The sequence below is a fragment of the Mobula birostris genome, chromosome 11, assembly GCF_030028105.1.
Source record: "Mobula birostris isolate sMobBir1 chromosome 11, sMobBir1.hap1, whole genome shotgun sequence".
In the NCBI taxonomy this organism is placed as follows: Eukaryota; Metazoa; Chordata; class Chondrichthyes; order Myliobatiformes; family Myliobatidae; genus Mobula; species Mobula birostris.
This window is the reverse complement of record NC_092380.1, coordinates 18,115,377-18,143,273: the sequence shown is the minus strand read 5'-3', so window position 1 is coordinate 18,143,273 and position 27,897 is coordinate 18,115,377. Positions and strand designations below refer to the sequence as shown.

The 27,897-nt window shown below is 43.2% G+C and overlaps 1 protein-coding gene across 2 annotated transcripts in view; it reads left to right on the top strand.

Moving 5' to 3' along the window:
- The window catches only part of micall1a (MICAL-like 1a), a 97,688-nt gene that overhangs the window by 22,173 nt on the left and 47,618 nt on the right, over window positions 1–27,897 (top strand). For both annotated transcript variants that reach the window (XM_072271811.1, XM_072271812.1), the window contains exons 2-4: window positions 611–659; window positions 23,153–23,294; window positions 25,919–26,019. In XM_072271811.1, the coding sequence (XP_072127912.1) occupies window positions 611–659; window positions 23,153–23,294; window positions 25,919–26,019 (292 nt within the window). The remainder of the gene's footprint in view (window positions 1–610; window positions 660–23,152; window positions 23,295–25,918; window positions 26,020–27,897) is intronic.

Here is a 27,897-nt window from a genome sequence, read left to right as displayed (position 1 = left end):
AATTCTTCAGTCAAGCTGAAGTCCCAAGAACCGAAGGAAAGGTGCCTCAATAAATAGGGTTTCAATCCAAAAGCATTGAGAGACCCAGAGACAGATACATTTTTTGGTCTTTTGTTCTCATGCCACTAGCGCCTGAGGCTGTAAAGAATCCAGCCACTATTAGCAAACATTTAACAAGTGTTTAACTTGTTTAGACACCTGACATGTTGCAAGCTCACAAAGAGTTAAAGTGCCACTTAGAATTGTTCAGACTTTCATCTGATATTTTTATAAAGTTTAATCCACCTCAACACACACAGTGTGCTTCCTTTGCACTCTATCAAATTTTTCATGTTTAAATCATGTTGAAATGCTGCCGGGTATTGTCCAGTCCAAAGCTCCCAGTACAGAGCCAGGATTTCCTTTGTGAAATCCAGGCCACTGCTATGAAACTGAGTGGGACGTATTGATTCTCTACATCGTACATCTAACTCACTACCTCTCTTCATCGCTGTAATTTCTACCAATTTCCCTCATCCTTCTCTAATGTCCTCAAATCATCTTCTTGTGTTTCACATGCCTCAACTGTTACAAGGTATATGATGTCTGACATCTTTATCTCTTTCTGCAGAGACTTTGATTCGCTTTCTAAAGAAAATGTCTACGAAAACAATCGCCTGGTAAGTGTTGTATTATCTTAACTATCGATGTTTTTATTGTTGGAGCTTCTGTTAGCCATTACTTTGGGTGACATTTCTTATATTATCACTGCTGTCCTCCTCCCAAAAGGAGTTAAAACCATAAGCAATAGAAACATAGAAAACCTGCAGCACAATACTGACCCTTCGGCCCACAATGCTGTGCGGAACATGTATTTACTTTAGAAATTACCTAGGGTGCTTGGTAGACAAACCTGGTAAACAAGCTCATGAAGCAGAAGTAAATTGTGTCATGTATGATGTACCAAGTTAAGCAGGATTAATGATCTAAATTCAAGTTCCATCAAAGCCGCTATAGAATTTAAATTCATTTAAAATAGCTCTTGGTAATGGTGACCTCAGAACTCTTAAAACGCAGTCTCGTTGACTAATGCCCTTGAGGGGAGTGAATCTGCCACCTCTATCTGGTCAGGCCTGTGGATGGTTCTGGGCCCTCCAGCTGGTTGAATGGAATGCCCTACTGGGCAATCTTCAGTTCAAGGGCTGTCAGAGGTGGGCAATAATGCTCAGTCGCCAACGAGCCCAGATGTTGAAAAATTATGTATAAAAAAGATGAGGGAAAATCAGGCTGAACCTAGTAGCCTAAGAAGGAAGGTAAAAAGGAGAAAGTTCAAAGTAAATTTTAATATCAAACTACATATATGTCAACATAAAGAACCCTGAAATTCATTTTCCTGTGGGCAGACTCGGCAAATCTATAGAAGAGTAACAATAACAGGATCAATGTAAAATCAACCAGTGTGCAAAAGAAAACAAACTGTGCAAATGCAGATATAAATATTTCACAATAAATAACAAGAACATGACATAAAGAGTCCTTAAAGTGAGATCACTGGTTGTGGGAAAATCTCAATGGATGGGCAAATGAGGGTAGTTCTCCCTTTTTTTTCCAAGAACCTGATGTTTGAGGGGTAGCAACTGTTCTTGAACCTAGTGGTGTGAGCCCTGAGGCTCTTGTACCTTCTACCTGATGGCAGCAGCGAGAAAAGAGCATGCCCTGGGTGGTGGGGACCTCTGATGATAGCTGCTTCTTTCCTAAGACGGCATTTCATGTCGAGAGTATGAGATATTGAAGGGAATCCAAAGGTCTACTATTGTCAAATAAATAGTGCAATGAGGGCTAAAGCTGGTCAGGAATAAGGAGGTGATATAGCTAGAGCTAGATTTCACAGCAAAAGTTCACGAAGAACCAGGAATAATGGGTGAAATTTGGCAAGGATGAACTCCGCCACAGGACAGTCCCAAGCCCAACTGCAGAACCCAGAGCCGCAGAAACTCCAAAGACCACCTCCCTGGGTGAGGAGGGATCTTTGCTGACACCAAGGAACATAGAAACGTGGAAAACCTACAGCACAATACAGCCCTTTCGGCCCACAAAGCTGTGCCGAACACGTCCTTACCTTAGAACTACCTAGGCTTACCCATAGCCATCTATTTTTCTAAGCTCCAACTTCTCAAACCTCTACAGATATGCTATAAAGTATTCTAACAATTTGCATTTCAGCCTGATATGGATCACCACAGGACTTGCAGACAATGATAAACACTGCCCAGTCTCATCACAGTCTTCCATTCAGTCCACCTTAGCAGTGCATTGCACCAGGAAGGTTAACCGCATTGTCAAGGATTAAGGCATACCCTGATCATTCCCTTTTCTCTCCAATAGCTTCTCGAAAATTTAGGAGTTTGAGGACAGATTTCTGAACCAATCACCTTTTTCACATCCCCTATTCAGTGATGCTACCATGGGCTTCACCTGGGGACAACTTGAAAGACAGGCCCAGGATAGAGGATTGTGGTGAGCTGCTGTCAGCGACCTATGCCCCAGTAGGGTGATGGCCTAAAGTAAGCAAGTCACCTAGTCTGTATGGGATGCATCCTCGATGCTGAGACGGAGTGGGAATTGCCATAACATTATAAGATTAAAGAAAGGGAATTTGCCAAGGACTGAATAACAGCAAATATATTGCCTTGTTCATAAACTTAAGCCAGTCAACTCAGATTAGTCAGTTTTATATAACCAATCGATGGAAAACACTAATAGGAACTTAAAAGAGATCAGGCATAGATTTAAAGCAAATTACATTTGACTTATCTGATAGATTTTACTGATGAAACAATTTTGATTGTCAATTGATGTGGTTTACATAGTTTTTTTTTGAAGACATTTGAGGAAATCTGGATTATATGCTTTGCAGCTATCTAGATATTCTCACGTAGACGGAGAGAGCAATGGTAAAGGACTGTTTTACAGAATGGGAGGGTGGCACCTAACGCTGCTCCCTAGAGCACGGTATCGGAACCACTGCTTTCTGAGTGGGGATGTGTGGGCTAGAGTTCCCATATTTTGGGCTGACACCAAACATGGTAAGCTGTGAGGGCAACAGTACACTGACATGACGTGGATGTGCAGGGGGAATTGTCAGACGTGTAGCTGGGACTTAATAGAGACAGCGACTGTCTGAGATGTCAAAGTGTTGGGATGGACAGTGATTTTTTGATGGACTCTGGATCGTGCTCTCTGGGGGCTATTGCTTGCATGGTGAGTGGCAGGGGTCGATGCCTCTGGTGGAGGAGGGGGAGGACTGATGCATGGGAGGGGGGCTGTGGCATTCTAATGTTTTTCTGTCATTCATTCTTTGGGTTTTTTTCCTGTTTCGTGGATGTCTGCAAAGAGTGAGGATTTCAAGTTCTCAGATTCTCTGATATTAAGTGGAACCATTGAGCCAGAGAAGAGTAAAATGATGCACTTTGACAGAGAGAAAGGAAACAATGGACATTCTGACAGTTCAAAGGTGTGGCAAGTGTATGTGTCTGAAAGATTTTTTTAATGTGGCAAAAGTGGTTGAAATGGTAAGTCGTGTGTATGAGATCCTGGGATTGAGAATTAGAGGCACTGAGTACTAAAGCAATGGGGTTATAATATGGCCACTCCTCTCAGTGCATGCAAGCCTGGTCATCAGAGTTTAGAAAAGTAAAGGTCCTTGAGGGGTTGAAGACAAGATTCATTGGTCTGACTGGATGAGAGGTATTCAGTCAGGGCATCAAACAGCTTTGCTTTCCTGGTTGGATACAGAGACAATTGGGATTGATCTTCAAATCACTGTTCAGGAATTATCTCCTTGCCTCGAGCTGTATTTCCCCACTATGTCTTCATGTTCCCTGGTCTGTAATCTTTCTCCTCATCTTTATGAAATATGGTTTATTCCTCCTTGGTGTTTCAGACTGCACTAGATACTCAGCAGGTCGTGTTTGCTGTCGAATTCTGACCATCAATATGTTTTTGAATTTCTATTCATATGTCTGGCTTGAATTTTTTTATTTAATTGTGGTTCATTTTTGGGGATTGGGGTGGGGAGTTGTTAGTGTTTGACAAAAGTAGGTATTCTTTGTAATTTACTGAACTTAAATGAAGAAAAACAAAATATTGGTATCTCCAGACCACAGTTAAATTGAACTCAGTATAACATAAGCATGTTAATAGTTTTAGCCAATTAATTTTTAAAATCTTTTGTTACTATCCAGTCAGCAGTGCTGTAACGTTTGGATTGTAGAGGGTCAAGTCAGTGTGATCCTGCAGTATTTCTCGATCATTATCCTGGACTGTGAGGCTGTCCGTCAGTCGGGGTCAACCATGGATGTTGTGTGATGCACGAGCCTGGGTAGTGCGATATAGAGAGCAAGATGTTGCCCATACAGCAGGCTCTTCTCTGTACAGCTGAAGAATCCAAAGGAACGGCAGAGACCGATCCAGTTTGGTACCAGCAGCGTCGCAGGAGTTGCCAGTCAGCGTTGAACTCATCGTAGGACTGCCTTAGGGACTCCAGCTCTGGATTTTTCCTCGGGGTTTACTCCCGGAGCCTTCCCCATGAGTGGGTGTGGTTGCAAGGCAGCCCAGGTTTGAGATCGGAGTTTTCATTTTAGATGAGCTGCCAACCACGGCTGACGAGCCCCATCTGCCCAAAGCAACTGGCTTTAAGGCACCGGTAACCCACCTTTGCCCCTTCTCCTGTCAATGGAAACGGTTCTGTGGGCTTAGTAGCGAAGCCACATGTGAAGGCCAGGAGCTGGACTTTGTTGTCGGAGGCTATTTGATACGCATGCCATTGGGAGCATTAAAAAAGAGCTTATCCCTAATAACACCCCTGGATGTAACAACCTTAAGAGGCCATCATGGACTAAGTAGTTAAAAATTAAACTGTAGTCATCGAAAAACAGGAAAAATTGCTTCAAAGGATTTGTGACTTGCTTTATCTCAGAAATTGCAGTGCCCAGTACTTTGTTTTGCCCTGCCATTTGGTAAATACATAATATAAAGGGTTGAAAATGTTCATACTGATTGGTTGAGAGTTTGACAGAGCACAAGATTTATAGTCACCATCGGAATTCTAATTCTATTTTCAAGGGTGTGGATATTACTTGTAACAAGTAACAGCAGAAGGAACACATATATTCAGTGAATAGGTTTCAGCTCACAGAGCAACTTCGCTGTGTGGCTTGCGAATCAGTTCATAGACAAATCATATTAGGTCCTGATGTTATGTGTTCAGAACTTTCCCACGTAGTGTTGCCGGCGAGTAGGAATTCCTACTTTCATTCCGTTTTTACAGAATATAAAAGGGACAGTCACCATTTATTTTAGGATTTTCACCCAGGCAATGACTCTTTAATTAGCTTGCATGATATCAGCGCTAAATAAATCGTTCTCAAAAATCTCTGCCAAACATCTGCTAAGAAGCTGGCGTTCTTGTGGCAGTTTTCACCACAGCCCCTCCTCAGCAGCAGGCTCACTGGGAGGAAAGTTCACTTGGCTCAGTGTATTCCCAGATTGCACTCTTCCCTGGGGCTAAGTTGTGGGAGAGCCACCTCCAAGTTTAAGGAGTTCCATTTACCCGTGGTGAATCCATACGGCTGCAGGTTCGTGGACCTTTCATGGAGACGCTAGACCACAGATGCTGGAATTTGGGGCAACAAATTTGAATTAACTCAGCGGGTCGAGCAGCATCTTCGGGTGCGTGCTGATGGAATTGTCAACATCTCAATCAAACCCTTGCGTCAGATTCCTGAGTTGAGGATTCAAACTGAAACATTGTCAGTTCCTTACCTCCAGCAGGTGCTGTACTTCTGGGGATATTTTTAATTTGTGTGGGCCATTGTGTCAGTGCACTGAAAGATGCCAGGTGGGTTTCTGCTAACTACAGGGCTGACCACTCTGCAGCTTGGTCTTTCCTTTCATCTTTCATGCAAAGATACGCACCTATTTTTTTAAATTCCAAATTCGCCTGCGAGTTTCCAGCTTTTTTCCCCCATCAATACCACACCACTACTTAACATATTCCACAAATAATTGTGGTTAATCAGTGGCCGTTACATACCTCTGAGAATTGCCTTCGGTATTCTTGAATGAAAGTGGACATTCTGGCCAGAGGACTTAATCAGTGGTTTTAAATGGGCCCTTATGGGTTGTTTTGAGATGTTATCAATTACAATTGCATAAATCCAAACCTAAATCAGAGTATTTTCTTTCAGATCTACAACAGTATCTTATTCAGTGCTGCTATCGTTTTTTTTCTCTCTCTCTCTCTCTCTCTCCCCTCAAAGTGCTGAGGTCAGGAATATTAATTTCCCATTCCTGCTCTTGTTGGAGCCAGAACTCAGTTACTGCTTCCGCAGCTTAATCCTATGTGGCAAGCTGAGTTTGCAAACTACCAACCCCGTTTTGTCATCATGTTGGTAATGTATTCATGACCAACTTGTGCTTGGCATTCCTCCCTCATCCGATCATTCCTCAATATTCCAACTTATTTTTCCACTCCTCTGTGTGTACTTCCATGCATTCTATGTTGTGATGCACAATTTAAACTCAACAATTAGATACTAATGATTTTTTAACATTTCAGAATCAGCTTTAATATCACCAGCCTATGTCATGGAATTTGTTATCTTTGCAGCAGCAGTACTATGTAATACATGATAAACATAGAAATAAAACAGAAATAATTTTTTTTGAAGTAGTGAGATAGTGTTCATGGGTTCAATGTCCATTTAGAAATCAGATGGCAGAGGGGAAGAAGCTGTTCCTGAAAAACTGAGTGTGTGTCTTCAGGCTTCTGTACCTCCTACCTGACGGTAACAATGAGAGGCAGCGATGTCCATGGTGGTATGCGTCCTTAAAGATGGATGTTGCCTTCCTGAGGCACCACTCCTTGAAGTTGTCTTGGATACTACGGAGGCTAGTACTAATGATGGAGCTGACTAATTTTACACCTCTCTGCATCTTACTTTGATCCTGTGCAGTAGCCTCCCCCCACCCCCCCATACCAGACAGTGATGCAGTCAGTCAGAATGCTCTCCACAGTACATCTACAGAAGTTTTCAAGTCTTTTAGCTGGCAAACCAAATCTCCTCCCACTCCTAATGAAATATAGCCGCTGTCTTGCCTTCTTTGTAGCTGCATCAACATGTTGCAACCAGGTTATGTCCTCAGAAGTACTGACATCCTGGAACTTGAAATTGCTCACTCTGTCCACTTCTGATCCCTCTGTGAGGATTGGTTTGTGTTTCCTCGTTCTACCCTTTCTGAGGTCTACAATGAGCTCTTTAGTCTTGCTAACATTGAGTGCAAGGTTGTTTGACGTAACAGCTAAATCAGCTACATTTGTTCCATTAAAAACTGGGATGTATCATGAAGCTGTTACCTGAAAAAATTTCACCCATGCTGAGATACATCCTAGGATGCGCTGGGACTCGTCATCAGTGAGTCTTTCAACATCAGACACCCTCGCCCGGGCGACCCAGCCAGGGTTAATCAGGTCCTGGCTTGTGTCCCAGCAGCTTCGGTCCATGGGTTACACCTCTTGATCAGTAGCCATCTAGAGACTCACTCAGCAGGCTCTGTGACGGTCCTGGTGGCTCTTTTCTTTGCAGCTCCCGTAACACCAAGGAGAGAGTAGGTTCAGCACAGTGAGCGGCCAGCAAACCTTTACATCCCACCTCTATAGGCTGACATCGTGCCCTCCACCCCTGTCTCTGGCACTTCTCTACCAGCTACTGGTATTTGGCTTTCTTACTATCAAGTAACTTTCTCAATCTGGTCTTCCCAAGGAACTGTCAGTCTAGTATAATAGCATTGACCATGAGATTTGCTAAGAGGTGCATGCATCTGTTGGCTAATGTGCTAATAGTTTGCTTGCAGAAACCGGGGCATTGTGTGATCAGATTACATTTTAAATGGATTAACTACAAAATTAATTAAATTAATTGGATTGAGTTAAGTGAGTTGGTAAAGGTTTGATAAATAATTAGATAAAGTAGAATACCTTTATGCTGACGACAAACTTGAGTGAGGTGCCCCCAGTTAATACTTAAGGTGAGAGAAGTTTAATTTCAATTTAAACGTGACACTGAGACAGGTTGGCCATTTACCACATAACTAGTCAAGTGAATGAGAATTTGTCGAAATTGCTCCATATACCCACATACAGCACAAACTATCTGAGATGCATTGAATAAGGTGTGTGACTGTATTCAATTATCCCACCTGTGATTTTATCATCATCAGTAGCATTTTAGGGAGCTACTTAGTGAAGGGGTCAGAGATGAGTCTAGCTTTTTCAGAATTCATGGTGTAAATGCTATGGAAAGCATTGTCAACTTTCTACTATTGAGAATGGTTTGAGGAGAGCTGTCCAAGTGGGCATGCAGGACATAGTTGACAAGAACATCTAACTACTGCCATCCCGATACTTTAGTGTACTTTTATCACCAACGTTTTTCTGAGTGTTCCGTCCAGTGTCTCCAGAAAGCCGCTGGATCAAATGGAGCTAATTTCCAGAACACATAGGAAATTGTTTAACCTATGCCAAGTCCACTACAGAACTGAGGTCACACCAAGTTCGGTCATCGAGCTGCAGTATGTAGGTGACATTTGTATCAACAGGGTGAGCCTTGCATTGAATATCCACAAAGGTGGTCGACTGACCCCTCCGCCACCCCCCAAGGTGCAAAGTTTGGAACCCTGATCTAGAGTGGGTGTAGTATGCTTGGTGCTACACCATCCTAATCTGGCTCCTTCGTGGCCAGAGATCAAAATCCTGAACTTCTCCCATTATAGTTCAGGATCAGAATTAAGGTTATCATCACTGATATATGTTGTGGAATTTGTTTGACAGCAGCAGCACAGTGCAATACATAAACATTGCTACAATTACAGGAATAATATATTAAAAATAGCGCAAAAAGAGAGCGGAATAGTGAGGTAGTGTACGTGGGTTCATGAACTTTCAGAAATCTGATGGTGGAGGGGAAGAAGTTGTTCCAAAAGTGTTGAGTGTTCATCTTCAGACTCCTGTACCATCTCCTTGATAGTGGTAATGTGAAAAGGGCATTTCCCAGATGGTGAGGGTCCTTAATAATGGATGCTGCCTTCTTGGGACACTTGCCTTTTGAAGATGTCGTCAGTTGTGGGGAGGCTAATACCCGTGGTGGGGCTGGCTGAGTTTACAACTCCCTGTAGCTTTTTCAGATCCTGTGCATTGATGCCTTTGTACCAGACAGTAATGCAACCAGTCAGAATGCTCTCCACGGTATATCTGTAGAAATTGTCAATGAATTTGGTGGGAGTATATAATTTCCCACTCGGGAGTGATGAAATGCTTATTGTTATTATCATTATTGTTATGTTCTATAGTAGTTCAAGAGAGCTTGCCATGACTTTCTCTCAGATAGTTGCCACCAGCAGCTTCAAGAGTTGATCAGGGTTGGCAATAGCACTGAATTAATGAGAAAATCCTGTTTAGAGAGTGGATTTAAAAAAAAAAGAAGAAATCCTGGTAGAGCATGCAGCAAGAACTAGAATACAGCTGAAACTGAGGGGAATGTACGGTGATGATTGGGAAATCTGGGAGTTCATCATCAGTTTTATAATCCAGACCATTAATTGTGGTGGGTGAGGAGTGAGGTCACTGGAAAATTTGGCACTGTGCTCTCCTTTGAGAAAATAAGTGACGGGCAGAGAAGAGAGTGTATTATGTTTTAATTGGAGTCAGGACTGAAAAAGTCAGTGTTGGTTTTCACTGGATCATTGGTTTTGATGTAGCTGAGGGATATTTCTCACACGCCACCATTAGTTCTCCTGTCTGTTTAGTTAACGAACGATTTGAGTTTGTTTCTGTCCCGCTCACCAGTGTTGGAAGTGGTGGTGGCATGTTTTCAGGCACTGAATGAGCAGGGCTGTGTGTGACTTGCTGAGAGCAGCGGCTGCCAAATGGCCAGCCGTGCCAGGGAGCTCCAGCTTCTGACAGCACTCACCGCCCTCTGGCAGCTGCGTAACTCATGACATTGGCATTCTATTCCCCTTCACATCTATTTCTGACAACAACGGGAACAGCAGCGTGTTTTGAATGTGATTTTAAAGAGGGACCATTATTTACAATCACGGGTTCGTTTTGATTGATTGAATGAAGTTGGTTCTATCTAGACTGCAGAAGCGACCAATGTCAGTGTTCATCTAGGAGATGGTAGTTAGATTGACACAGTCGCTTACTACCGGATGGGGTGCACTTTCCACTTCAATGCAACTGTCCCAGCTGTAATCCACCAGCCTGAATAAAACCAATCCTGCTCACTTCTGCCCCCTCACATTTCTGCAGCCAAGTAATGACTCAGTGGAGATGCAAAAGGCTCTTTATGTCTCTGAATCTGTTTGCTATCCAGCAAAATATTAACTGCTCTGTGACCTGACTCCACATATTTGGCTTTGATGTTATTGGCTAACAAAAAATAAACTCAAGTTCCATATAAATTAATAGTGACTAGTACACCTGTTGCAGTTTGCATAATAGTTTTCAAATTAGTGCTGTCCTCTCAAATAGAAATGTTTCCTAATCACTCCTGATAGAATGGACTCTTAATTTTCAAACAGTGTCCATTGTCTTACACTCACTACACAGGTGAACTATTCCAGGGGCTAAAGTGTTATTCAAACCCTTGTAGTCCAGGAATCCATCTTGTAATTGGATAAAGGGGAAAACTTCACTCAACTTCTCTTAGCCCATCACTGAAAATGTTCCCACAACCAATGGACTCATTTTCAAGGACTCTTCATCTCATGTTCCCAATATTTATTGCTTATTTATTTATTTATTATTATTTCTTCTTTTTGTGTTTGCTTAGTTTGTTGTCTTCTACACTCTGGTTGAACATCCTAGTTGGGTGGTCTTTCATTGATTCTGTGAAGGTTATTATTCTGTAACATTATCGATTATGCCCACAAGAAAATGAATCCCGGGGTTGTATATGGTGTGTGACGGAGTCCTGAATTACCCCAATGAACTCTGCTTTTCAAAAGACAGAGAGAGAGAGGTATTTAACACCGACATCTTGTTTTGAAAAGAGAGAGAGAGAGACGAAGACTAACTATTGCATTTCTGCTGAGTTGGAGAGAGAGGGCACCGAGCAGCTCATAAGTCACTATAGTGTCCAAGGGCGGTGTTATTTGATGGACAATCGATGTGATAGTTTCTCTGGAGTGTATTTATTCTTCCCAAGGACATGGCCTGCTAGTGCACTCTTACACAGACAGAGATGGGAGGAGTTATTTGAATGACAGTTGGAACTCAGTATGGTGAGATAAATAGGTGGTCAGATGATAGACCTGCAGCACATAGTTTTGGACACTGAATGAGCTTTGTTGTGCCCACAGAAAAAGTGGGTTTTTTGGAAGATCGATTGGGCGGATGGATCAGTGGCTCTTGCAGTGAGGAAAGGGAGTGACCGATAGGGAGTTCTCCATGTGTGCAACCCTTGCCTAGGTTGATGATTCCACCACAGAAAAACGGTCCCCTTTGTTGTGGTCACAGTCAGTGACTTTTAAAGGATTTCTGAGAACAACGGGAAGATCGACGGCGTCAGCTCATCTGAAGACTCAAATCTCTCCCTCTCTCTCTCCATCACTACTCAACTCAATACCACCAACTGAACTGAACTTTACTCGTTATCGTAAGACTATCTATTTACCCCTAGACTTGAAGAAGCTTGGTTTTCGTATATTTCCACATATTACCAATATACAGGTTTCCCCCACCATCCGAAGGTAGAGCATTCCAATGAAACAGTTCGTAAGCCGAAATGTCGTAAAGTGAAGAAGCAATTACCATTTATTAATATGGGAAAGATTTTTGAGCGTTTCCAGACCCAAAAAATAACCTACCAAATCATGCCAAATAACACATAAAACCTAAAATAACAATAACATATAGTAAAAGCAGGAATGGTATGATAAATACACAGCCTATATAAAGTAGAAATACTTCTTGCAATCATTGAAGCACAGTCTTAGCGCAGCGAAAATCTCACGCATGCACTCTCGGTGGAAGCACTGTCGGCGCAGACGCTGTCAGCAGAAACACTCTCTCCAGTAACCTTTAAGCTATGAGGCTGCCAAATCGTACCAAATAACACAAAAATACACAACCTATATAAAGTAGAAATAATGTATGTGCAGTGTAGTTTCACTTACGGGAATCAGGATGGTGTGTTAGGCTGAGTCGTGGGAAATTGGAGTGGTGGGAGGTAGAGGAGACTGAGGTGTCATCTCATCGTAGTCTATTTCCAATAGGGCAGGCAGGTCATCATCTTCTACGTCTGCCTGCCTCGATGTCAAAGGTCGAGATTCGTCGTCTGCTGTGGCTGATGTGCAAGGCTTGAAAATCGACGGTATACTTGACTGCTGAGCCTCGCACATTTTTAGATCATAGAGTTCTTTGTAAGCCCTCAAAACATTCTGCAAACCTGCCCTAAACCTATGTGCCCTTTCAAAATTAAAGTCATACTTTTCTGCAATCATTGCAGCGCGGTCAATCGCAGCGAAAACCTCACGCAACTGCTTCACGTTCAGTTCCTGGACGACTTCATTTTCGCTACTGCGTTTGGTTTTGATTGTTATCCTTCCCTCTTGCAATTGCATCAGCTCTTCATCTGTCAATTCTTGGTCATGGGATGCCAAAACCTCCTCAACATCATCTTCGTCAACTTCCACAAACCCAGCCTCCTTAACCAAGCTCACTATTGTCGTATTCATTGTTGATGGTTCGAAACCTTTAAAATCGTTCACTGCTTTGGGACATAGTTTCCTCCAAACGCCATTTCTCATCGAGACTGTTAGCCTATTGAGAGCATCTCCAATGTTGGCGATCGCCAGTTTTATATTGTAGTCTTTCCAGATCTCTCACAAAGATGCTTCGGAGTTGCCCTCTCTGTCAATAGCACTTACAATAAAACGCATCACATTTTGCGTATAGTAAGCCTTAATTGTGGCTATTAGGCCTTGGTCACACGGCTGCAGCAACGATGTCGTATTCGGCGGTAAGAACGCAACACAAATGTTACCGCCATACTCGGTAATGTCAGGCGGATGAGCAGCACAATTATCGACAATCACAAGGCACCTATTATCGAGGTTATTTTCTCTGCAGTATTTTTCAACAAAAGGACTAACGTATCTGCTCATGTACTCAGAGAAAAGCACTTGGGTGTTCCAACTGCTTGGATGTGAACGGAACACAACGGGAAGTGTTTTCTTATCAATGCCTTTAAGTGCCCTCGGATTTTCTGAATGGTACACTAGTAGAGGCTTAAGGACAGCATCACCAGTGGTGTTAATAATAGGCATTAGGGTAAACATGTCCTTTGATGCCTTGTGTCCCTTAGCCTGCTTTTCTTCTTTCGAAATGAATGTCTTACTCGGCAATTTTTTCCAATAAATTGCAGTTTCGTCACAGTTAAACACTTGCTTATAAGAATAACCACCTTCTGTAATTATTTTCTTCAGTTCTGCTGGGAACCTTTCAGCAGCTTCAGTTATCAGCCGAAGCACTCTCTCCAGTAAACGTTAAACTATGAAGCTGCCCTCGCCTCAGAAGCCGATCAAACCACCCGTGGCTACCCTTAAATTCCACTTTCGCAACACTTTCATCATCATCGGCCAGTGCTTTCTGTTTCAGCTTATTAAAAAGACTGACTGATTTCTCCTTAAGTATAAGATAACTTAAAGGAACACCACGTTTTGTACACCCATCAATCCACTCTAGCAATAGACTTTCCATTTTATCCATTACTGGATGCCGACTAAGAGAGACCACTTTGCTACCAGCAGAACCAACAGTAACATCGGCAGCTTTCAAGATTTTTTCTCTCTGCAATAAAGTGTGCGAATGGTGGATGCAGGCAAGTTCAACGCACGGACAATGTCCTTACTTCGTTCGCCACAATCAAAATGCTTAATTATGTCTAGTTTTACGCTAAGTGTAACACCCTTACAAGCTCTTTTAGGCTTTTCCGATACCGTAGAACTCATCTTGCTAACAGATGCACAAAATAAATCGAGATAAAGCACGTGTTTAAGCAATGCCGGCTAGAATGCAGTTCTGGGGGAGGAGCTTGGCTGCTCGGGACGCGCGCTGCTTTTTTTTCCACACACCGCCATTTTTCGCGTGCTGCTTTTCTCATAACAGTGAAAAAACCTTCTGTTAGCGAAAACAGGGTACAAATGTAGGTCTTTCGTAACAGCGAGGTTTCGTAAAGCAAACGTTCGAAAAGCGGGGGACACCTGTACTTATATATAATCATTGCTAACCTGTTTTATATATCTGATTTTATATTACTGTATTGCGTAGTTACTAATAAATATTATTAGTTAATAGCAATACGGGACTCCAAAGTGTTTTCTATTTCTGCTGGTTCTTTAACCTGTCATGGGGTACGTGACAGGTGACATGTATGTACTTTGATAATAAAATTTACTTTGAGCTTTAATTCTGTGAAACCCAGAATTGCTCACCTTTTACTTTCGGTGTGATCTGCCCAGTGTAAGTGAAGGCCAGAATTCCATCAGTCTTTTTCATAATGTCTGAACGTTAACACATTTTAACAATTGATGTGCATAAACCATCAAGTCTTTTCAGATCTTTGCTGCTGCTTTGCAGTTTAGAGAGAAATCTTTTCTCCTTTTACAGGCTGAAATGGATGAGCTCACATTTGCTTGCACTGAGTTCCATCTATTAATATCTTTTTATAACTGGGAGCTTTTGTCTGGCTTCCATCTGCACTGCTTACAGTGTTGCATGTCTTTGTTACTGAATCACAGGATAGAAAGTCAGTTCTCCAAGTTACTTCTGAATATAGTCACCAGTTGTTCCCTCAGCACAGTGTTGTGGCAAAGCACCTGTTTTGCCCTGCCTTCCTACTGTCTGGATCAGCCATTTACCTAATTAATTAAATATTTTCACAACACGCTGGAGGGACTCAGCAGGCCGTGGAAACGATCAGTCGACGTTTTGGGCCGGAACCCTTCTTCAGGACTGAAGAGGGAAGGGGCAGAGGCCCTATAAGGGAGGTGGGGGGAGGGTGGGAAGGAGAAGGTTGGTAGGTTCCAGGTGAAAAACCAGTAAGGGGAAAGATAAAGAGGTGGGGAAGGAAAGCAGGGAGGTGATAGGCAGAGCACAGTGGGTAGTAGAAGGAGGCAGAACCATGAGGGAGGTGGTAGGCAGTGGCGGGGGGGGGCAGAGGAAGGGTAGAGGAAAGGAGGGGGAGGGAATTACCGGAAGTTGGGGTATTCTATGTTCATATTCTATGTTCATATTCTATGTTCATACCAAGGGGCTGGAGACTACCTAGACAGTATATGAGGTGTTATAATTAAATATTTTGCTTCACATGAACAACTTCATGAAGTGGACTTGATCAGATTCTTTCTGGTATCGATATCAATGAGATTATAAACTCTTCCCCCCCCCCACCTCAAAAACTTCAAATATGATGAACTTTTTACAGGTGCACACTACCTCTTACAGGTTATCTCTGCAATACACCCTATCCTCGTTATATGTGGGGAATAAGTTCCTTGCAGTCAACGCATAATGTGAAATCGCATAGTGTGAATAATTATTTAAATGGCGAAAATAGGGATGCATTCCAGAAGACTTACTAAATATGTTTTATCTGTAATTTATTCACATTTTCATACCAATATGACACAAAAGCAGTACCACAAGACAACATTTGTATTATATTTCATCAATTTAAGATAATATTCAATGTAATAAATCATAGAAAGTTAACATCCAAGGGTGTATGGTACTCACCAACAATGGCAGGTGTGTTCGCTCTGGGAGATGAGTGGTTGTTGTGGTGTCGGGCAGCTTTACATGGATAAGGTGGATGGTTGTGGTCGTCAGGATCATATCAAGCACAGCAAGAGGTGAAGGAAGACTCACAGAACTCTTAGAACTGCCAGCAGCGGGAGATGACACCGATTTGAAGAAAGTGGTGAGGGTTGTTTGTTTGGCAGCATTTTGTTTCTCAGCATAAATTTGCTTGTAGGGAAGAAGGGTTGACGGCAGGGAACGACTGAAATGCTGACTCCATCCTAAACCTGGGTCCATATCCATCGCCATTTGTGCCAAGTGGTCCGACTTCCACCATTCCCTCACCGTTGGTAAACTCCCGGGATTTTCAAAATCGTCTGTTGCTTGCAGCATCTGAGAGATAGTTTGCCGTAAAAAAAAAAAATACGTATGCCTTGAATGTAGATCACACCTTGGTCAAGTGGTTGAATCAGCCATGTTGCGTTAGGCAGCAGGAAACGCACTGTTATGTTAGGATGAATGCTGTCCAAGTGTTTAGGATGGGTGGCGCATTGTCAAGCAACAAAAGAACTTTAAAGGCAAGATTCTGTTCCCGGCAGTAGCGTCCCAGAGCTGTGTTACCTTCAGCTGATGCCGCGCTGTTTATAATTTGCAACTTTTTTTCAAGTGTTAAAGCGGCTCTCTGCTGCTCGGCGGATGGCTCAGGACATGACATCGGACGCTTAGGAGGCATAGTTAAATATTTCAAGCACAAAATTACTGCAGTGTAGGTAAAACCAACAAAAGTTTAAGAGCGCAAGATCGCACATCCACACCTTGCCAAGACCAAAAGCGAGACTAGCGGGAGTGAGATTGTGAGGCGCGCACACCTGTCTGGTATTGGCGGGAAAGCGGTGCTTCTCATCCCAACAGTGAGACAGTGAGGTGTGCACGCGACTTGTATTGGCAGGAAGGCAGTGCTCCTCGCATAACTGTGAGTTTTGGATGCATATAAGGAGACGTTGGTAGAAATAGGTTCCTCGCAGAACTGTGAATCCGCATTGTCTGAAGATGCATATAACGAGGATGGGGTGTATCTAGGTGTTCATTTTTTCATTGTTTATTCTTAAATACAAGCTTAAATAACTTGCTGGCAACAGAAACTGAGACAGAAAATATTGTCAACACTGGACAAGTCAAGCATTATCTATGGAAAGAGGAGTAGCTAATGTTTCAGCTTTAAGGTTGTTTATCAGAAGGGGAAAAGAAAAATGTTAATTGCCAGAAAGGTAAGGGAAAGGGTGGGTGGGAGAAATAACCCATTTCAGTTCCCTTTCCCATTCCGACATGTCAGTCCACGGCCTCCTCTACTGCCATGATGAAGCCACACTCAGGTTGGAGGAGCAACACCTTATATTCTGTCTGGGTAGCCTCCAACCTGATGGCATGAACATCAATTTCTCAAACTTCTGGTAATTGCACCTCCCCCCCCTTCACCATTCCCATTCCTGTTTTCCCCCTCTCTCCTATCTCATTACCTATCCATCACCTCCCTCTGGTGTTCCTCCTCCTTTCCATGGTCTTCTATCCTCTCCTGTCAGATTCCCCCTTCCCCAGCCCTTTATCTCTTTCACCAATCAACTTCCCAGCTCTTTACTTCACCCCTCCCCCAGTTTCTCCTTGTACTTCTTCCTCCCCTCCCCCAACCTTCTTACTCTGACTTCTTATTTTCTTTTTCAGTCCTGATAAAGAGTCTCAGCCCGAAACGTCGACTATACTCTTTTTCATAAATGCTGCCTGGCCTGCTGAGTTCCTCCAGCATTTTGTGTGTATTGCCTTGAAATAATGTCCATGTTAGCTTAGGCCTGGGAAAGAAACTGAGAGAGTGAGTTGGTAATGGGGACAATTAGAGGATGACAAAAGTGTGATGGGTTATTTACAACAGGTCAGGGTGTGCTAAGGAGGCAGAGAAATGAGAGTCCTCAGAACTTGTATAATTCTATATCAAGTCCAGTAGGCTACTCCGTGCTTTGATGGAACACATGAGTTGTGTTAGACCTCATTATAACAGCGCGGGCCAGTGTGGGGTGGGGAGTTAATGTGGCAAGCAGCAGGAAGCTCGGGATTGCCCCACGACTGAGTGCAGGTTCTCCACAGAGCGGTCATTCAATCTGCATGTCGTTTTTCCAAATGTGAAGATCACCTTGTGAACCGAATGCAGTGCACTAAATCAGAATTACCCCTGAATTGTTGCTTCACCCTGAACGACAGATCCCTAGATGGTGGGGAGGTCAGGGGTGAAAGGTCAGTCGTCGCACTTGCTGATACAGGGGAAGAGTGATGCGGGACACAAGTGGTTGGTGGTGTTGGGGGAGTGTTGGACCCGGACTTGAAGGGAATACCATTTTCAAAGTGCTGAAGATGTGTGGGAGTGAATATGTTCTGGTGGTGGAATGTTGGAAATCATTTAGGCTGATTCACTGATGAATTAGTGTGGTCTTGCTGTCAGCCCCAGACTGACAAGCTGAAAAGGTCATGTGTAAACTGAAAAACAACGTGGCTTCAAGTGCAGCCAGTTTTCTTGTTTGAGTTTACTTTTGACAGCAGGGAACCACAGTCATAATTTCACAACCTCATCTTCCTGGAAGAGGAGAACATACCAGAAGATGTAAGAGGTCCTGATTTTCTGAAAGAAAGGAATCTTGCAGTGGTCTGTGTTAATCTGATAGTGTTAACCACAGAGGCCTTCCTGCTGTCAGCTTCAGGGAAAATCATTGTAAGGATTGAAGAGCTGCTCCTCTGGAGCATGGTGACTCATTGCAAGCTGCTCCCTGCAGAAATTCCTTCTATTATAATTAGGGTTGTCAACTTTCTCACTCCCAAATAAGGGACAAAAGTAGCAGTCAAATACGGGACACTTGTGTTTACCCCGAGAAAGACTACCATGACCATGAACCCTTGCGCGGGCACCTGACGTGCGCATGTGTGTGCGTGCCGATTTTTTTTTTCTACAAATCGGTTTTGGCTTAATTTTCCCGATTCTGCTTTTACTATATGTTAGTGTTATTTTAGGTTTTCTGTGTTATTTGGTATGATTTGGTAGGTTATTTTTTGGGTCTGGGAACGCTCAAAAATTTTTCCCATATAAATTAATGGTAATTGCATCTTCGCTTTACGCCATTTTGGCTTACGAACGATTTCATAGGAACGCTCTACCTTAGCGGGGGAAATACAGGACAAGGGCGGTCCCGTATGGGACAAACCAATTTAGCCAAATATACAGGATGCCCCGGCTAATACGGGACAGTTGGCAACCCTAATTATAATCGACCTCAATACCCTGTGTAATGATTTTATCTGTCTGAACTGTATTCATGACATGTGACAATAATATCCCAAGACCATGAGTCACACTGCAGGATCTGTCCATCTTGGAGGCATGGACATGATGATCACTTTGTGACTACTCCAAGAAAAATACAGACAGTGGCATCAACCACCATCCTGAGCTTTCTTTACACTCAGAGAAGACTTCGTCAATTAAAGTCACTGTGACGAACCCTTCTGTAAAGCGGCAGTGCTCAAAGCAGTGTCCATCCCACATTTACTGCACGATGTCGTGGTCCTGCCCAGTGGGTCCACACAAGACCACTGCAAGCTGGGACTGAGCAGGCTGCATTGCTAACTTTTCTCAATCTGTCTTGAAAGTCTTCTCTAACAAACTTCCTACAGGGCTGAAGCTAAGGAACATGGTGAATGGCAAATTGCTAAACCAATGTCACCACCACTCCAGACCCATGCTCATTCCAACTCCAGTCAGCTGCGGGATGCCAATGATACATTCAGCAGCTCAGCTCCAAGTCAATATCAGAATCCGGTTTAATATCACTGGTATATGTCGTGAAATTTGTTGTTATGGCAGCAGTATATTGTAATACATAAAAGCTTAAATTGCAGCAGGAACTATTGATACAAAAGATATTTAAAAAGTTAAATAAGTAATGCAAAGGTGGGGGGGAGTGGTGAGGTAGTGTTTATGGGTTCAGTGCCCATTCAGAAATCTGATTGCAGAGGGGAAGAAGCTGTTCCTGAATCACGGAGTGTGTGCCTTCAGGCTCCTGCACTCCCCCCAACCCCCCAATGGCAGCAATCAGAAGAGGGCAGGTTCTGAGTGATAGGGTTCTTAATGGTGGATGCTGCCTTTTTGAAGCATCGCTCCTTCAAGATGTCCTGGATGCCGGGGAGGTTGATTCATTCGTGGAAGCATACAGCAGAATGTGGCTTATAAAGTTCAGATTAATATCATTTTTATTTAACACATGTGCGTGGAAATGTACTGTGTAATGTATACACAAACAAGAGAAAGTCTGCAGATGCTGGAAATCCAAGCAATACACACACAAAATGCTGGAGGAGCTCAGCAGGCCAGGCAACGTCTATGGAAAAGAGTACAGTCGACATTTCGGGCCGAGACTCTTCAGCAGGACAAAGGGAATCCCACATCTACTGCACACTGTCCTGCTAGAGGCTGGAGAACTGCCCCACTAGACCATGGTGACTCAGTGCAGGCTGCTCCCTGCAGAAATTCCTTCTATTATAATTGACCTCAATGCACTGTGTAATGATTTTATCTGTTTGAACTGTGCGCAAGGCATGTGACTTCTAGTCTATAGAAGTTCGTCAAAGTTTTAGATGAATTGTCATATCTTTTAAAACTTGTAAGAAAGTAGAGGCTTTGATACTGGAATCAAATAAAGGGCAAACTCGGCAAAGGCACCAGAGTTCCTTCTCTGAAGGATGTAGTAAACCCGACAGGGTCTGGTCACCATAACTGAAACTGGCTTTTAGGAGACGACAGGGTTTTAAGAGCTGGAGCATATTGGTGGAAAATCAGCTGTAAAGTTTGTTTAGAAAGCTTACATCTAGCATGACTAATAAAAACAGAAAATACTTAAACAACACACATCAAAGTTGCTGGTGAACGCAGCAGGCCAGGCAGCATCTCTAGGAAGAGGTACAGTCGATGTTTCGGGCCGAGACCCTTCGTCAGGACTAATTGAAGGAAGAGCTAGTAAGAGATTTGAAAGTGGGAAGGGGAGGGGGAGAGATGCTGCCTGGCCTGCTGCATTCTCCAGCAACTTTGATGTGTGTTGCTTGAATTTCCAGCATCTGCAGAATTCCTTGTGTTTACGTTTTTTAAATACTTTAACAGTTAATGTTTCAGAGTCATAGTCTTTCACCAGAGGTTGAACCAAGTTTTCAACGTGAACAGATGCAAGGTTTAGGCTGCAGTTAGTAGAGGAGCAAAGGACAAAAAAAAATTAACAGTATGCCAGAAATTGAATGATATTAGGAATGATACTGGAAGGAAAATGAAGATGGTTATGGGACACGATAAAAACAAAAGATGAATTTAGCAAGGTTGTAAATGAGAATTTGAGAATTATCTGAACCTGAACTCTGAGCAGATCATCCAAACAATCATTCACCAGCTCAACAAAATCTTGACAAGCATGCCAAAGTCCTGGCAGACTTCCACCTCTTCCACCAGTGAATATTGGCCCAGTCGAGTGTGACCATGTAACTTGGCTGATGACTCTAGTCCTCAAAATCAGGTTCTGTGATTATTAATTGGATCGACGGAGTGCACAGATAATCAATTGAATATGGGGCTTTCTGCCTGCTGTAAATCTACCTGCACAGGTGTGCACATGGGGAGTTGGGGCTGATTTGGTTTGCTACAGACGTACTTATTTGGAGGCACAAAGCTATAGGTGCTGTAACCTGGAGCAGCAGTCAGTCCAGTGGAGGAACTCAGCATTGAGCAATACCTGTAAGAGGAAAGGAATCATCGACACAGCATAGCAGTTAGCGTGATGCTATTAGAGCTCAGGGTGTCGGAGTTCAAAGTTCAATTCCCGTGTCCTCTGTAAGAGAATTTGTACAGTCTTCCCGTGAATGCGTGGGTTTCCACCGGGTGCTCCAGATTCCTCCCACAGTCTAAAGATGTACCCAGATAGTATGTTACTTGGTCATTGTAAATTGTTCTGTTTTAATAGGATTTAATAGGTGGATTGTTGGGCAGGGTGGCTCGTTGGGCCAGAATGGCATCTTCCACTTTGTATCTCTTAATAAGTTTCAACCCTGCATTGGGACAATTCATCCTGAATGTTAACAATTTCTTGCCCCACCCCCAGCAGATATTCATTCTGAACTTGGGGGTGGATTGCTTTGTATCATGAATCACAGGCACCATAAAAGCAGAGTACAGGTGCTGTAAAAGGCTACTAGCAAATTAGTATCAAAGCAGGAGCGTGACTTTCAACAAAATGGATTGAAACCAAACCCTTCAAAAAAAGGAGTTTTCAACAAATTAGAAGCACTATTTTTAAAGGAGCTGCAACTTAGAGGATGAAATTTTAAAAGCTACTGAGGCAAGAGATTCAAGCATTCAGTTGGAGGAGCAACACCTCATATACCGTCTGGGTAGTCTCCAGCCCCTTGGTATGAACATAGAATTCTCCAGCTTCCGGTAATTCCCTCCCCCTCCCTTCCCCTATCCCTATTTCACTCTGTCCCCTCCCTCAGCTGCCTATCACCTCCCTCATGGTTCCACCTCCTTCTACTACCCATTGTGCTTTCCCCTATTCCTCCTTCACCTTTCCTGCCTATCCCCTCCCTGCTTCCCCTCCCCCACCCCTTTATCTTTCCCCTTACTGGTTTTTCACCTGGAACCTACCAGCCTTCTCCTTCCCACCCTCCCCCCACCTTCTTTATCGGGCCCCTGCCCCCTCCCTCTTCAGTCTTGATGAAGGGTCTTGGCCCGAAACGTTGATTGTTCGTTTCCACAGATGCTGCCCGACCTGCTGAGTTCCTGCAGCGTGTTGTGTGTGTTGGTACAGTTCCCCTCTTTCCCTCCTGCCCCTCCTAGTATTAGAATTCTAGCTCCCAATCGGTCCCACACATTCACTTGCCCAGTGCCCCAGTCATTCAGTAGTGTAGGTGCTCCGAAAACCTCTGTGGTCTATATAATTGCTACTGGAGGTGTCCCACTAATGCAAAGACCAGGCGATTCCTTGCTCCATGCAACCAACAAACAGGCAGTCATAACATCTATTTACTAGTGACTCGAAAGTGATTCTGACATGATTGCCCTCCTACCCTCTATTCAGTGTGGGCAATTATAAAGTCTCTGATCTGCAGATGAGTTTCAGTTCCTCAGCTTTCTCAAGATCCAGCAAAGTCAACTTACTTGTAGCGCTGAAAGAGTTCAATCCAAGCTCTTCCTTTAATCACTGAGCACCTTCACGAAGCATGTTTGTGTCTCCATAGGCATTTGAAGTGGCAGAGCAGGAGCTGGGAATTCCTGCACTTTTGGACGCAGAAGACATGGTGGCAATGCGTGTTCCGGATCGGCTCAGCATCCTTACCTACGTGTCTCAGCTCTACAATTACTTCACCAACCAGACTCACGGTATGGAGCCGCGGCACCTGTGCACACTTCGGAATGTTGATTCATTTCTTAATTTATTCAGTTAGACCCTCAAAGATTAAGTCAATGAAATAAAGTAATTTAGCCCAAAGTTAAATATGACGAGTTACAAAGAATAGTTGCGGTGCTGTTCAAACTCTACAAGTTATTACAGGTTTCAGAAAAACAAACTTCAGCAATTGTGATTACTAATTGTCTTGTTAAGCAATATCCACCACAATATAGTACTGTGCAAAAGTCTCAGGCATATATGTAGAGCTAGGGTGCCTAAGGCTTTTGAACAATACTGTATTTGTCAACGTGGAACGGAGAGAGAGTTTGTAAATCTAGTGAGAGTAAAGGATGTCAGTAATGGTGAGGGTAGAGAACCCCAGGAGAGGGGTGGGACAGGTGGTAGATAAGGAGTGACGGGGCAGAGAGTGGCGCAAGTGCAGACACAAGAAGTCCAGAGACACCAGGCAAGGTCAATTGGTTTATTGATCATTATGGAATATCTCTGTGGTGCTTCCCGCTTCCTCTCCTCCCCCGTCCCCTTTTTCCAACCATGATTCCCTTCTCCTTGCCTCAATCCACAATAGACACCCATGTCAGAATCAGGTTTATCATCACTCGCATATGTCGTGATTTTTTTTTTGCAGCAGTATAATACAATACATAAAATTACTACAGGACTGTGCAAAAGTGTTAGCTTTTTTATATATATATATATATGTGTGTGTGTGTGTGTGTGTGTGTGTGTGTGTGTGTGTGTGTCTAAGGCTTTTGCACAGCACTGTGTAACAAGGCAAAGAAGTAGGAAAGAATCCTATTGAAATTAAAAGGATCGAAAGTTTTGGAAACTAAAAGCCAGCAGCAAAGACACCAGTGTTAAAACTGGTCACGCAAGCTTTAAGGAGTTATTAGTTTTATAAATAGGAGAATCCGTGGGCCCTGTTACTCTGAGGTTGTGGCTACACACTTTCTGTCAACTGGTGGCTGGTTTTTGTGTCATTCTGCACATTAGACTTGCAGACTGCAGCTGTAATCTTTGTTATGGTTTGTATTTTAGTGCAAACGTCTATATAAATAGCTTTCACACTTCATGTCCGTGTAAAAATTCTACAGGTTGTTTGCATTGACGTTCGTCCTCAACTTTGCATTTAGAATGCACCAGTTGATAGGGGAGAAGATAGATTCATTTGCGGCTATCTGCAGCAAATTGGATGAATGGCCGAAGGTGAAAGCATTGAGGGATGTGTTGTTTTTCAGGAGTGCCTGGGTGAATGGCCTCCTTCTGTCCTAAACTATTGTGCCTGTAGTTCAAGTTTAATTGTCATTCAACCATGCATGAATACCCATGAATATAACCAAATGAAACAACATTATTCCAGGGCCAAGGTGTGCGATGCAGTACCAATAGTAATACACAGCAGAAAGCAAAGCACATATAAGATAGTAGTAAAATATAATTACACAAAAAATATAGTCCAGTTCCCTGAGTCCATGAATGTTGCAGCAGTCTGCGGTCAAACTCAATACTGCTTGACTTTTGCCAAATGAACACTAGGGGCAGCACTGACTCCAGTATGGAATCGGTGCCCCCACTGGTGGTGTGCCCGACTCCAACGCCTCCCCCTGGGTGGCTGCAGACAGGTGACACTGCGGCTTGAGGCCTAGTCCTTGCTGTGACCAAGGCTGTTAGCTCTCTGCTTTACCTTGAATAGCACAATAGAATCTTATGGAACCTTCTGAGAAGGTAGATGAGGCCTGTGGTGAAGAATGACTCCTCTGGCTGTTGAGAGCTCACTTGTTCTCCCAGTAACACAAGCATCAGCCTAGAAAACATCCTGGACTTGAACCCATCTCCTGGAATTATCACTGCCCTCCTGTGTAGTTTTACAATCTATTTCCTGAAACTGTCAGTGAATCTTCTGAGGCAGCATGTTGTTGAATAATATTGACATGTAATCATGTATTAATATATTAGACTGGAGACGAACAAATGAATCAGAACCAGCTTCATTATCACCAACATGACGTGAAATTTGTTAACAGCAGCAGCAGCAGTTCAATACATAATCTAGCTTAGAGAGAAAAAATAATAAATAAAATAAATCATAATAAATAAACAAGTAAATCAATTACATATATTGAATAGATTATTAAAAATGTGCAAAAACAGAAATACTGTATATTTTTTAAAAAGTGAGGTAGTGTTCAAAGCTTCAAAGTCCATTTAGGAATTGGACGGCAGAGGGGAAGAAGCTGTTCCTGTATCGCTGAGTGTGTGCCTTCAGGCTTCTGTACCTCCTACCTGATGATAACAGTAAGAAAAGGGCATGCCCTGGGTGCTGGGGGTCTTTAATAATGGACACTGCCTTTCTGAGACACTGCTCCCTAAAGATGTCCTGGGTACTTTGTAGGCTAGTACCCAAGATGGAGCTGACTAGATGTACAACCTTCTGCAGCTTCTTTCAGTCCTGTGCAGTAGTCCCTCCCGGAAGATGGCATTTAGAAACCACTAGCCCAGCCAGGTGAATGTGAGACAGGATCCAGCACGTGAGGCAAGTGACGATTATCCTGTTTGGATTTTGAAGACTGTCAGTAAAATTATTTTCTTTCCACAGCTGGTGTTCCTCCCACCATGAAGAGACCAGCTGCGATATCACCATCGGAACCATCAGTTAAGAAAGTGGTCACTGTGAACAAGCAAGTCCTCTCACCACATGTACGTCTGTTGGTAATGTGTAACCTGACTGGGTGACTGTAATTACCATTGAAATGACATTAGGCCTATATCTGTGATGTTTTATATTTGGCCTGGATTAGAGAACATGCCTTACATGGAAAGGTTGAGTGAGCTAGGGCTTTTTCTCTTTGGAGTGAAGGAGAATGAGAGATGATGTGCTAGAGGAGCATAGCATTAGGAGAGGCATAGGCAGAACAGAGAGTCAGCACCTTTTCCTCAGAGCGGCAGTGGCTAATAATAAATGAGTGGAGGGGGGTTTAGCGGAGATGTCAGAGGTTGTTATTTTTTAACAGAGTGGTGAATGTACTGCTGGGGTTAGTGTTGAGGCTGAACATTTAATTTTAAGAGACTGTTAGATAAACACAGTGATAGAAGAAAAATGGAGGGTTGTGGCTGGTGTAGGAGGAAGGGATTAGATTGATCGGGTTTAGATATGTTGACACACCATCATAGGCGAGGGGCCCATACTGTACTGCACTGTTTTATTAGCAGCAATTTCCTTTGGAAAGTGTTTATTTATTTATTTATTGACATACAGTGTGGAACAGGCCCTTCGAGCTGCGCTGCCCAGCAATCCCCAATTTAACCCGAGCCAATCACGGGACAATCAACGATGACCAGTTTACCTACTTAACATCTTTGGACTGTGGAAGGAAACCCATGTGGCCACAGGGAGAACGTACAAACTCCTTACAGGCGATAGCAGGAATTGAACCCAGTTTTGTGTACTGTAAAGTGTTATGCTAACCACTACGGTACCATGCTGCCCCAATCTGAATCGAAGTCTATCGGGGATCTAAAAGTGTCTGTCAGGGCCTCACCAATCTGTACCTTTAATCTCCCCCACCTACCCCATAGCAACTGTGTATATGTTTCAGGCCCCGAGGATTCATTCACCCTGAAGTCCACTCGGACACCTAATACTTCATTTTCAATAGTGACTTAGAACATTGAATAGCTTAGCATACAAATAGACTGCTTGGTCCACAATGTTCTGCCAAACTAATTAAATTAGTAATTCACTGCTTGAATCCCTTCCTCTCTGCCTAGGCAATGTCCATACCCCTTCATTCTCTGCACATTCATTTCCCTATCAAAGAGCCTCTTAATCACCTACATCATATTGTTTTAGGAGGGAAAGGTTTTCAAAAGGGCATCATGTTTCAAGAAAAAGTGCCGAGCTAAAGGGGAAAATCTTGGCATGGTAAAAGTTGGATTCTGGTGAGGAAAGTGGTGAGGCTGAGGATAAGGATAAGCTGGGAAATTTCAGAGGAGTGTTCCTCAAATTATTTGTGTGATCTGTTGCAAGGACACGAAGAAATATTTGCCAATAATCGTGGACAAATGTATAAGGCAACCAGTAGTAAGGGACTGCTCCAAACCAACTCGGCAGTGGTCTGTGGTGTCACATCTGTGTGCCTTCAGTAGAAGTCCAATGCTTCCTCACAAAATCTTACTGTGGCCTTGTTGTACACATGACTAGCATTTAAGTTTGTTCAGGAACCAAGGCCCATTTATTGTCAGCCAGGATCAGTTCTCACTGCTCTTAAACAGCTACGCATGAATTGGAGCAGAATTGAAAACTGGTGAAAGTCCAACAGAGTGAATGGACTACCACTTTGGTGCTCAAAACAGCTGAGACAATGCCATGGTATAGGCACTACAGAATCACCCTGAACAGAGCCATTGACAATGAGCAATATATTGTATAGTGCCCACCTGGAGATTCAGTAAAACACTGGAAATAAGGAATTTAGCAGACAGTGTTTGAGATGATCAACAGATCAAGAAGCATCTATGGAAAGAGAATCAGAATTATCATTGCATTAGAATTAATAAACGTTGGGTTCATCGTTG